This window comes from Panthera leo, chromosome A3 (assembly GCF_018350215.1).
Source record: "Panthera leo isolate Ple1 chromosome A3, P.leo_Ple1_pat1.1, whole genome shotgun sequence".
Classification (NCBI taxonomy): Eukaryota; Metazoa; Chordata; class Mammalia; order Carnivora; family Felidae; genus Panthera; species Panthera leo.
Genome location: NC_056681.1, coordinates 113871141 through 113884389, shown reverse-complemented (window position 1 = coordinate 113884389; position 13249 = coordinate 113871141). Strand labels below are relative to the sequence as shown.

Genomic DNA, 13249 nt, shown 5'->3' with positions numbered 1-13249 from the left:
TGAGGCTGCTGCTATTACTGTTACTTTTTACATAAATAACCTTAAGTACCAAGAAGTTTAGTAACTTGCCTAAGGTCTCATAGCTAGCAAGTGGTAGGTAGAGTCAAGATTTGAACCCAGGCAATCTGACTTCAGAGCCTGAATTCTTTTTTTTTTTAATTTTTTTTTTTTCAACGTTTTTTATTTATTTTTGGGACAGAGAGAGACAGACAGAGCATGAACGGGGGAGGGGCAGAGAGAGGGAGACACCAGAGCCTGAATTCTAAAATACTATGCTGTGACTATTGTGCAGTATGTGGGTATCACTATTAAATAAGTAAAATATTTTAGTTATCATAGATAAAATAAATTCAGAAGGAAAAATTATATAGGATGAGAATCTTAGCCTTATGGATCAGTCCACCCAGGGATATTTGTTATCTGGTTGGCTGATATCTACTACTTACATCATCTCATCCCCAGTAATTGCAACATGTCTAATGTCTGCCAGGTTTTTTTTCTTTGCCCTTTTTGACTACTTCTCTAGCTACTGGTGTCCTATAGAAAAGAGAGCAGAATAGAACAAGTATATATGGGAGGTTAGGCCTTTGAGACTTTTCATGAGTTTATGAGCATGACTTTATGAATTATGTACAGAATGTATTTGCTCTTCCTTGTCAGTTGTGTAGAAGAAGAGCTAGAAGAAAATAAATTATAAGAAAAATGGTACTTCACTGAATCGAAAATGCCTTTGATTATACCACTAAGAGAAAAAACAGTGTCAGTTAAAATATGACACATTCTCTTCTTATCATCACTTTGAATTTGACTTTTACCTTATTGAATGTACTGTCTTCATCCTATTTAGACAAAGCTGTAACAGCAATATTAACATCAATGACCAAATTTGTTCACGCACAGGCAATGACAGACTGTGGTATGACTGCAGCCTGGCTGATAGCTTTAGTAAGTTGGTACTGGTTGTAAAACCCATCTCAGTTTGAAAGATTTTTAAATGTAGGGGAAAAGATATGCTTCAAAATCCATGAAATAACACATGAAATCCATGAAATACAACAGTAGATCTGAAACCATCAAAAGGAATGTAACTGATTTTTTAAAGATACTCTTTTCATTATAAAGACTATGACTCCCCATGAGGTTAGTTGGGATAATATGTTATCTTCTTTTTTTTTTTAAGTTTATTTACATATTTAGAGAGAGAGAGAGTGAGTGAGCAAGAGCAGGGGAGAGGCAGAGAGAGAGAGAGAGTGAGAGTGAGAATGAGAGTGTGAGAGAGTCCCAAGCAGGCTCCGTGGTGTGGAGCCCGATGTGGGGCTCAAACCCATGAACTGTGAGATCATGATCTGAGCTGAAACCAAGAGTCAGACACTTAACCGACTGAGCCACTCAGGTGCCCCGATAATATTTTATCTTGAAGTAATATTAGTAGGGAAATGTAGATGTTTTCACTTTTTTTCCTCTTTGTTCTTTCAGGTGAACAGTGTGAAAGAGCTAGACGCCTTCAAGCAAAAATGATGACTAATTTGGTTATGGCCAAGGACCGTTTACAACTTCTAGGTATCACTTAATGAATTGTATAACTGGAATGAGATGTATTTGAAATGTGTGTTCAGTGAAACTTTAAAATTAGATGGAAATAGATCAATCTTAAAAATGTGTTCTAGGCTTTTTTTTATAACTTACAGAAAATTTCTAACATATACAAAATAGAAGAGTATAATGAATTAATTATCCATCATTCAGCTCTAATAGTTATCAACTCCTAGTCAGTCTTGATGTATCTATATTCAAGGGCTGGCAAATTACAGCCCATGGGCTAAACCCAGTTCACTACCTATTTTTATAAGATGGCACACAGCTACTCATTCCTGTAGATACTGTCTGGATGCTTTTATGCTACAGTGACAGTGGAGTAGTTGATACAGAGATCATAAATCTCTCAAAGCCTTTTGATATATAGCTTTTTAAAATATTTTAATATTTACTATCTGGCTTCTTACAGAAAAAGTTTGCCAACTCCAGTGTGTGTGTACGTGTATATATACATATACATATATATGTATATATGTATATGTACAGAATTTGTTTCAACATAATATGAAGGGGGGAAAGTGGGTAGCATATATACCCACTTTCCCCCCTTCATATTATGTTGAAACAAATTCTTGACATTTTTTTAATTCATTTATAAATATTTCCTATTGTATTTCTAAAAATGCCTTAAAAATAAAATTATCAAATGCCATTATCACATCTAAAAAATAACCAATATTTCTTTTAATATTAACAAAAAAATCATAGCCAAATAAATGATTAGTGTCCAAAAAGAATTTATATATAATATATAATATAATGTAATATAATGCATAATATAATGTTTAGTTAGTATCTCATAATTGAATAACTTAGTATTTTTCTGGTAATTTTTTGAATCAGGATCTCCAGAAGATTCATACGATATGTCTCTTTTAATATCCAAGTTCATCTGATAGGTGGTTGTATGCTTATTTGTCAGTACTTCTGGCATTTTGTGATAGTAGTAGCAATTGATGACTGATGCTTAGTGATATAATTCTGTCATTCTTCCTGCATTTATCAGTTTGAATAGGTCTATAAAGAGAAACTTTTCATCTTCTCTTTGAAGGTATAGATTTTAAACTTATTTTTTTAAGGTAAATCTACCCCTAAAACAAAGTGGAACTAAAATCCATCCTTCTTGGGTGATTCTGTACCATAACTTGTTTTGATAGAAGTATATATTTGGTAAACAGATAGACCTTATATATTTATTACTCTGTGATTTATGGTAAGTTATTTAGCATGTTTGAGCCTTTTTCATCTCATTTATAATATGCTAATAGATAATACTTATCTCACTATATTTGTGACAGTCACAGAGACCATAGTAAGTACTCAAAAATGCTGGTTTTTATTCACCTCCTTATCTATCTGTAATCACCACCTTGCTTTTGTGGAAAAATGTATTTACACATGCATATGTAAATATTTCATTCGTTCATTCATTCTTATATGACCCATTGTGTTGGTAAATTTTTTGCCCCACAGAGATGAAAAAGAAGCCTTTAATGTTTTCAGGTAATTAACAAGGCAATGTTCGCCTGGTGTCTATGGCTGACAGAGTTTGTCTTCTTACTTCCTATGTGAAGATCACTAGTGTATCAAGTAAAATTAAATATAATATCAAAGGTTATTGTAGTAAAATAATTAATTGTTCTACTTGGTATTTTCTATGTTTTGGCTATAATGCCTTTCACTATATGTACAAATTATCATATCTATAATGCAGATTAAGTTTAATTATGGCACATTTAGTAGCATGTTTCTAATTGAGTAATTAGGAGTTGGTTGATTTATCTTTTGAAGATGTGATATGATGAATTATTGGAAGCATCTCATCTATTATAGACTTGTCTTTTAATGTGGCTTTGTAATTTCTTATTTGTGCTAGGATGAAAAGAGAATCTATAACAAGCTAGGCATTAAAAGAATTAATATTTTGGATGTCATTGTCTGTTGTCATCCTCAAAAGTGCTCTTTGCCCGTTCATGCAAGAGGTTCCTTTAAAAAAGAAGAGGTGGAATAGAGGCCTCAACATATTCCTGTCTTCTGAGATCTCAAAGTCTAGGACTGTATCTACCAAAGACAGTAAAAAAAGAGTTGTGCACACGTGCATAGTAGAGCATATTTATATACTACGTATTGGTTGAGAAATGGAACTTTTCAGAGGTGGAATGCCCAGTAGTTACCTAGTTAGGATGGAGAATCATACTAAGAGTTCTGCCTACAGATTGGTTAGAGAGGATGCAGACTCTCTGATAAATGGGAAGAGTTCATATATATTAGATTCAAGTTAGTAAGCCTTCGAGCAAAGCTTAACCATAAATAAATAATTTTGGCATACCTGGAGGTTACCCTTTTGTAAAAAAATAAATAGCTTCATTCAGCATCCACTTATTAAATCTTTACTCTGTACCAGGTACAGTGCCAATGATATTAACTGAATTTATTTAGTAATTCAGCAAAATTTTTTAATGTTTATTTATTTTGGTGAGAGAGAGAGAGAGAGAGTGTGAGCAGGGGAGGGGCAGAGAGAGAGGGAGACATAGAATCCAAACTAGGCTCCAGGCTCTGAGCTGTCAGCACAGAGCCCAATGTGGGGCTTGAACTCACGAGTCATGAGGTCATGACCTGAGCCAAAGTCGGACACTTAACCAACTGAGCCACCCAGGTACCCCTCGAATGTTTGTTTGTTTGTTTGTTTTAACTTTATTTATTTTGAGGGAGAGAGTGCACAAGCGGGGGAGGACAGAGAGAGAGAGAGAGAGAGAGAGAGAGAGAGAATCCCAAGCAGGCTCTGCACTGTCAGCGTGGAGCCACACATGGGGCTCGATTTACAAATCCCGAGATCATGACCTGAGCTGAAGTCAGACGCTTAACCAACTGAGCCACCTACGTGCCCCTCAGCAAATAGTTTTTGGGTGATTACCATGTTCTACATATAAATGTTAGGGTATAGACAAGGATCCATCCTTCATAGAGTTTTTATTCCAGCAGGGGGAAGACTGACAGTAGGGAATAAACATAAAAAAGAATTAAGTTATACAGTATGTTGGAAGATGATAACTATGTGGAAAAAAAAAAAAAATAAAACATAGTAATGGGGATTAGGAGTGGATGGGAGGTGGTTTGAGCTTTTAGTTTTAAATAGGATGGTTAATTACACCTCTTTGAAAAGATGACAGGAGTTAGCCATGCAGGTCTCTGGGAGAAGAATGGTCCAGAGAGAAGAGCTGATGTAAAACCTTAAGAAAACATACCTGGTGTGTCTGATAAGAAGCAAAGAGGGCAGTGTGCCCCAGCCAGGAGAGTATGGTAGAGAGGGGGTAAGAGAACTGATGGGGCAGGGAGGTTCATCCTAACAAGCAGGGCCTTATAGGCCACCATAAAGATTTGAACTTTTGCCATCTCTGAAAAGAGGAGCAGTTACAGGATTTTTAGGAAAGGAATGACATAATCTGACTTATATTTTTTTTAAATGTTTATTTTTGAGAGAGAAAGAGAGACAGAGTGTGAGCAGGGGAGGGGCAGAGAGAGAGGGAGACCCAGAATCTGAGCAGGCTCCAGGCCCTGAGCTGTCAGCACAGAGCCCAGTACAGGGCTTGAACCCACAAACAGTGAGATCATGACCTGAGCTGAAGTCAGATGCTTAACTGACTGAGCCACCCAGTCACCTCTCTGACTTAAATTTTGAAAAGATCACCTTGCTAATAGGCTCCAAGGGTAGAGCCAGGGAGAACAAGTTGGATCACTATTGAATTGTAGTAAGCTAGGAGAAAAATGATGGAGGCTTGGACCAGCATAATATGAGGAGAAATTGTAACAAGTGGTAGGATTATAATTATGTATGAAGGTTGACCAGATAGATATACTGACATACTGGATATAACATTCCTCTCTTTAAGGCTCTCATGATATATTGGCTGAGGCAGATACATAAATAGATGAATCATCATTACTGCAGGACGAGGTGTACAAATATTTTATAGAGGTGGAAAATAGGTGTCTGAGAAATATTCCTGGAAGAAGTGAAACCTAAAGGGGAGATTAAAAAAGATAAAGCTTTCTTTTTTAAATTACTTTTATTTCTTTTTTAAGTTTATTTATTTTGAGAGAAAGAGTACGAGCAGGGGAGGGGGAGAGGGAGACGGAGAGGGAGAGAGGGAGAGAGGGAGAGAGGGAGAGAGGGAGAGGGAGGGAGAGAGAATCCGAAGCAGGCTCTGCACTGTCAGCACAGAGCCTGAGAGCCTGATGCGGGGCTCAAACTCACGAACTGTGAGATCATGACCTGAGCCAAAACCAAGAGTCAGACACTTAACTAACTGGGCCACCTAAGTGCCCCAAAAAAGACAAAGCTGTAAAGAATGTTTGGAAGAAAAGACATTTCAGGAAGAAGTAACAGTATGAACAGAGGTTCTGGGTAAGAAATAGCATGGCAAGTAGGGAAGGGTGCTGGAGAAGAAGTGAACATAGGATTACTCCAGTATGAGAGATGCAGGCAGATCATGGAGGGCCTTAATGTTATATAGCAAGAGGTTTGAGCTCTGGTCTGTGGGCAGTGGGAAGCTGCTAAAGGGTTTTAAACAGAAAAGTTACGTGGTAATATTTTCCTTTTAATAAAGTAGATGACTCGGATGGTTGTGTGGGAGCCAAGAAGCAAGGTGATGCTTTTATTTTAAATCATTAATGAATCTATACAACCTTAGTGATTCTAAACAGAAGCATTAAACTAAGTTTACTTTCTTTAACAAAAATGAATTGGAGCAAGCTCATATTAGCAGTATAGTAGTATTGTGTATATGTGTGTTTCCACACCTATAAATCTAAACCCTACACACCAAAACAACTTCTCTGGCTTTTTATTCCTAGTTATTAGTTATCAAAACCAAGGAGTTAGTTACTTTATGTTTAGTATGTAATGAATGTATACGTGATCTTCTTGTTACATTTCAGTGAAGGGAGTGTTAATTGATAAAGAAGATATTTACAGTTTTTTTCTAAGTTATGTCTATTACCAACATAAATGGTTTCTTTCTCATTGATTTGAAAAGTATTATCATTGAGAAAAATCAGATGACCTATCTGTTAACTAACAACAACAGCAAAAAGCTCCAAGGTATATTGTATCAGCCAGTTCTAGGATACAAAAACAGTTCAGTACTTTGTGCTTTGTGCAGAAAGGGTAGCTGCTATTTAACCTGTCCCAAAGGCATGTGTGGTTGTACCATAAACCAAGCATGGCGCCTGCTTGTCTGACCTTAGAAATGAAAGTTTAGGAGAGTTAGTATGTATGTGCTACATTTTTTCGTATATTCATTGAGCTCCTAGTACAGAAGAAAAGAATCAGTATGACAGTTGGGAGTACTGCAACAAAATAATTATGGTAAGAATTGGGCCCCTGTGATGAATAGGGGCACATAGCAGGTTCTTCCTGTATATTATTTTGTTTAATCTTTGAGACCCTCAGAAAACTGAGGCTAAAGCAAGTTCATGCTGGTAAGTGGTGAAGCAGGGTAAACAGGGTCAACTAGTAGTATGGATGACTTGAATGGGGAAATGGTAGTGCATCAGTGATAGAGAGGGGCAAGATAGCACAAAATGGTACCCTCCTGGGCCTGAGGTGCTAGACATAGCGACCTGGGTCTTGAGAGGATTTGTCGTTACTTGAAATTGAGGGTAGGATTGAAACAGTCTTTTTTTTTCTTTTTAAAAATGTATTTATTTTTGAGAGAGAGAGAGAGAGAGTGCAAGCGAGAAGGGGAGAGACAGAGAGAGAGGAAGAGAGAGGATCCCAAGCTTGAACCCATGAACCATGAGATCATGACCTGAGCTGAAATCAAGAGTTGTATGCTTAATCAGCTGAGCGACCCCAGGTGCTCCTATACAATCTTTTTTTTTTTTTTAATATATTTGTGTTGTAAAAAAAATGAAAAATAAAAAAAAAAAATTGTGTTGTAAGTTGCCAGCCATGTTAAAGAAGTATCTGGATGATAAAAACAATATTCATTTTTTTGTCTCCAGGCTATTCCCCTACATAATGATGTGGGTATATTAGATACTCAGAAAATATTTGCTGGTGATAGTGGTAATATGAAACCTGCTTCAGGTTACAACACCTATATAAAGCATATTTTGAAAATAGCCAGTTGTGAACTTCTGTTGCTATTTTAATGTCTGAGTTTTTACTAATGATATTTTTAAGATAATTTTATATAAATGCCAAAATCCTTCATCTTCTAACACCTTGAATTACTTTTTATTTTCACATGTACATCTTATTTTTTCATTATGTGTTTTTGCTTTTTATTTATTTTGTTCTTTTTTTTACCTGCCTCTGTTGCATAGAGAAGCTGCAACCAGTTTTGCAATTTTCCAAGTCCCAAACGGATGTCTATAATGACAGTACTAACTTGACATGCCGCAATGGACATCTCCAGTCAGGTGGGTTTAGGTTAACTAACATGGAAGATAATAAAGCTTGCATGCAGAGTAGAGTCCTATATAACTTGATAATGTTGATTTGATTTTATAATGGTTTATTTCGTTGGCTTTTGTTTTCACAGGGCTGTGTTGAAAATACAGTATCCCTGTCATTCATGGTATATAAATATGTAGCAAATAGGATATAACCGTTCTCAACACGCTTTATTTGCTTATTTTGCAACCACCCATTTTTGAGAGTATAAAATATGAAGGTTCATTTTCCTAAGCTATTAAAATATTCTTTTGTTTCTGTTGCATTTTCAGCATTTGTGGTTTTTTTCATGCATACCTGTACCAAGTTTTCATGAAGTGGTGTTTTTTAAGTCAGAAATTTTAATTTCTCTTTGTTAAATATCAATATTAATTGCACATATTTAATTCTACAATTTTAATTACTATGCATGAACGTTTTATCATAGTACCTTAGGAAAAATTTGAAGCTGAGTTCACATAGTAAGGGGAAACATTAGAATACTATTATTAACTATGGGTTAAATTTGTTTTCCACGAACTTTGGGGTATCAGCTCCTACAGAAGCTTACAGCAGATCTTCATTTCCTAAGTTCTCTGACATCTTGGCTAGTTTTATTGGTGACTTTTTCAGCATTAGTTTCATGTACAGGGCTTAAATTTTATGAAAGTAAACATTGCTTTGTTCAATTTGTAGCAGAAAAACCTTAGTTTAGACTATAAGACAACTGTCTTCTTTATTCATACATAATACAAACCTTCAAGACTTCAATTAAGAAGAATTAAGGTAAGTGGACTGGAGACAATAGGTTATCAAATCGTTCCCTTCTGGCTTTACTTCTCTCTTATGGAGTTCTCATTTTGGTTTGGTCTTCTAGTACAGAGCCCCTTGTGACTGGTTGTATTCCTTTTCCTCCCTGTACATGATTTAAAAAAATAATATTTAAGGTTTATTTATTTTTGAGAGAGAGAGGCATAGTGCAAGCAGGGGAGGGGCAGAGAGAGAGGGAGACACAGAAGCTGAAGCAGGCTCCAGGTTCTGAGCTGTCAGCACAGAGCCCAATGCAGGGCTTAAACTCAGGAACCGCAAGATCATGACCGACCGGAGTCAGACGCTTAATCAACTGAGCCACCCAGGTGCCCCCCTTCCTGTACATGATTTAAAACACCATTTCTAATTTAGAAATAAATATTTTGCCTGTTTCTCTCAGCCCAGCTATGAAGAGCTGACATTTTCATAAGGAACTTTTTTTAAAAACCAAGAAATGTAAGAATTTACCACATATAAATAATTAAGTTTCTAAGACATAAATTTGAGATCCTAATAATCCACCAATGTAAACAGCAAAATTTTCTAGCCCTGAAGAGCTGGTATGCCTTTGCCTTGTTTTCTTGCTTCTCTTCTACTTCATTTCACATGTGAGATCCCATTGTATTTTTCTGCCATGCAAGAAACCCAAAACAAAACAAAAAAGCAACTTTCTCTTCCTGATACCTATGTTAAAAAATCAAACCATCTTATTTCAAATCCCTAGCGATCAGTTTTTATATTTATTTATTTATTTTTATTTTTTAAGATTTATATCCAAATTCGTTAGCATATAGTGCAACAATGATTTCAGCAGTAGATTCCTTAGTGCCCCTTTCCCATTTAGCCCATCCCCCCTCCCATAGTGATCTGTTTTATCCTGTTTTCTTGATGGGGGTATTTACCAACTGCACAGCTAATTAATGCAGCACTGGTATTTGATACCCATCGAGTCCTAGTCAATGAACTTGCTCAGTCAGGCCTGTTTTACGAGTGTCACACACTCCTGGAATATTCTGTGATGTTTCACATGGATGAGTTATTTCATCTCTCTTAGGAAATAGTTATGCTAAAGTCTACATATTACTTCAGTGTGTTATCTGTAGTGTCCAGTTTTCAACTCAGAATTTCTAGACATGCAAAGAAATAAGAAAGTGTGACCGTTACTTAAGAAAAGAATCAGGGGCGCCTGGGTGGCTCAGTCAGTTGAGCGGCTGACTTCGGCTCAGGTCATGATCTTGCGGTTCTTGAGTTCGAGCCCCACATCGGGCTGCGCTGTTCTGACAGCGCAGAGCCTGGAGCCTGCTTTGGATTCTGTGTCTCCCTCTCTCTCTGACCCTCCCCTGCTTGTGCTCTGTCTCTCCCTCAAAACAAATAAACATTAAAAAATTAAAAAAAAAAAAAAGAATCAGTCACGGGTGCCTGGGTGGCTCAGTCGGTTAAGTGTCCGGCTTCAACTCAGGTCATGATCTCACAGTTTGTGAGTTTAAGCCCCACGTTGGGCTCTGTGCTGACAGCTCAGAGCCTGGAGCCTGCTTCAGATTCTGGGCCTCCCTCTCTCTGCCTCTCCTCTGCTCACACTCTCTCTCTCTTTCTCTCTCTCCAAAATAAATAAACATTAAAAAAAATTTTTTTTGTAAGAAAAGAATCAGTCAATAGAAATTGACTCTTGAATGGGCCCAGTTGTTGATGTAGCAAAGACTTAAGAGCAGCTATTATTAAATGTGTTCAAAGAGTTAAAATACGGCATCAGGGGGCGCCTGGGTGGCTCAGTCGGCTAAGTGTCCGACTTCAGCTCAGGTCACCATCTTGCAGTTTGTGGGTTCGAGCCCTGCATCGGGCTCTGTGCTGACAGCTCAGAGCCTGGAGCCGGTTTCAGATTCTGTGTCTCCCTCTCTCTCTGACCCTCCCCCGTTCATGCTCTATCTCTCTCTGTCTCAAAAATAAATAAACGTTAAAAAAAATTTTTTTTAAATAAAAAAAAAATACGGCATCAGTTAGCAAACCTGTGATCTTACTTAGCACATAACATACTATACAATAAAGATAATGGAAATTCTAAAGTTGAAAAGTATACTTGCTAAAATAAAAAAAAATTACTAGATAACCTCAACAGCATATTGGAGATGTCATATGAGAGATTCAATGACCTTGATCCTAGATCAATAGAAACTACTAAATCAGGTGACCCCAACATTGTCAGAAAGCATATGAGTGTTTGTGTAGGGCCAGGGGCAATAAGGGATGCAGTGCAAATGAGTACAAAGAAACTTTTGGGTAGGATGGAAACATTTTGTATCTTGATTTTAGTGGCTATTTCATCTTTTTTTTTTTTTTTTTAACATTTATTTTGAGAGGGAAAGTGTGAGGGGGAGGAGCAGAGATAGAGGTAGAGAGAGAATCCCAAACAGCCTCCACAGCCAGCACAGAGCCTGAGGCAGGGGTCAGTCCCACTACCCATGAGCTCATGACCTGAGCAAAAATCAAGAGTTGGATGCTTAACCTACTGAGCCACCCAGGCATCCTGTCATCTTTAAAGTATATCTTTATTAACTCAATCAAATTATACACTTTAAATGGATGCAATTTATTACTCATAGATTATACCTCAAAAGGTTGATTAGAAAAGAAATACTGAAAGGCTTGTAAAGAAAGATAGTAATCCTGGGATGCCTGGGTGGCTCAGTTGGTTAAGTGTCCGACTTCGGCTCAGGTCATGATCTCACGGCTAGTGAGTTTGACCCCTGTGTTGGGGTCTGGGTGACAGCTCAGAGTCTGGAGCCTGCTTTGGATTCTGTGTCTCCCTCTTTCTCTGCTCCTCCCCTGCTCGTACTGTCTCTCTCTCTCTCTTTCACAAAAATAAACTTAAAAAAAAATTTTTTTTAATGATAATAGGTTAACACTTTTTTTTTGCTACCGTGTTTTGAACCTACCTACTCTGTCGCCTACTAAACTTTTGCTATTTTTTATGAAAAGTGTGCTGTCTGTTCTCTTAGTTCCTTGTGGAAATTTCTATTCACTTACAATCTTAGGACTGTATGCTTACTGTCTGAAGAAATTCTTCTCCACTCTTTTTTTTTTAACGTGTATTTATTTTGAGAGAGAGAGAGAAAGAGCTTGAGTAGGGGAGGGGCAGAGAGACACGGAGAGAGAGGATCTCAAGCAGGCTCTGCACTTTTAGCGCAGAGCCTGACACAAGGCTCAAACTCACAAACTGAGAGATCATGACCTGAGCCAAAATCAAGAGTCAGACGCTTAACTGAATGAGCCACTCACGCACCCCTCCCTCTCCTTTTTTCCCTCTGAAATGAATCTTTATCTTATCTCACATGCTTTTTTATTTTGGGGTGGGGGACAGATACTCATTTCCTAAGTTCTGTGACATCTTGGCTAGTTTTATTGGTGACTTTTTCAGTATTAGTTTCATGTCCAGGACTTAAATTTTATGAAAGTAAACATTGCTTTGTTCAGTTTGTGACAATAAGAGCAGATTTTGCTCTTTTTTCACACCTTTGCTTTCCTTATTATTTTCCCCTTTTCTAGATTGCTTTCCTGCTTTGTCCTTTAGGGTCACTGTCCACTAGTTCTTTGAACATATGGTTCAGAACTTTACATTTATTTACTGGAAGAACCTCTTGATCACCTTTCTCTACTCTAAAGTTCTCTTCCTTTGAGTTTCCTTAAAACACTTGGATTTGATGAAAAACACAAAAATAAGGTTTTTGTCTTTAGGCTGTTCTAATTTGCTGACTGATTTAACATTTGTCTTTACTGTAAACATTGTTACTAATAAACTGATGTTTGTTAGGGAGTATATAAAAATATTAGAAGTAGTAAGATTTGAACATTTGAAAGCCTGTAACGTATGTAGAAGTGCAATATAGATAGGTCAGGTAACCTTTTAAGCTTAATTGAAAATGTTTTATATGTGTTTATTTACATATATACAGCACATAGAATACTCAGCATATAAAAACCACGTCTTTGTACCCTTTAAATTAAAAATTGATTGATATTAAATTAATTGATTATTTCCTTTGGTGGGCACAGACTGTGGACTTTCATACTATTTTATAGTCTTGAAAGTTTGGAACAAGGTAATGCAGTGTTCCCCACCCCCCCCCCCCCACTTCTTCTACAACATAATTTTAATGCCTTTATTGCATTTTGTTTTTTAAATATTCAGCAACTTTGGGTAATCTTCTTATGTCCTCCTCCTGTCCCCACAAATAAATGTGGTTCTTTTTATTACAAATAAATATTCCTTATAAGACTATTATACATCAGGAAAAGGAAAAACCTAAATACCCATAATCTTGTCCACCAAGTGATAACCCCATGACCATCCTAGTAGATAGTCTAATTGAAATCTTATTTTGAAATATTGCTAATGTAAAAAAAAATAGT

General features: G+C 36.8%; 1 protein-coding gene across 2 annotated transcripts in view; it reads left to right on the top strand.

Moving 5' to 3' along the window:
* Nucleotides 1-13249, top strand: part of SPAST (spastin) — a 51193-nt gene that overhangs the window by 17178 nt on the left and 20766 nt on the right. For both annotated transcript variants that reach the window (XM_042933299.1, XM_042933298.1), the window contains exons 3-4: nt 1477-1560; nt 7927-8022. In XM_042933299.1, coding sequence (XP_042789233.1) covers nt 1477-1560; nt 7927-8022 — 180 coding nt within the window. The remainder of the gene's footprint in view (nt 1-1476; nt 1561-7926; nt 8023-13249) is intronic.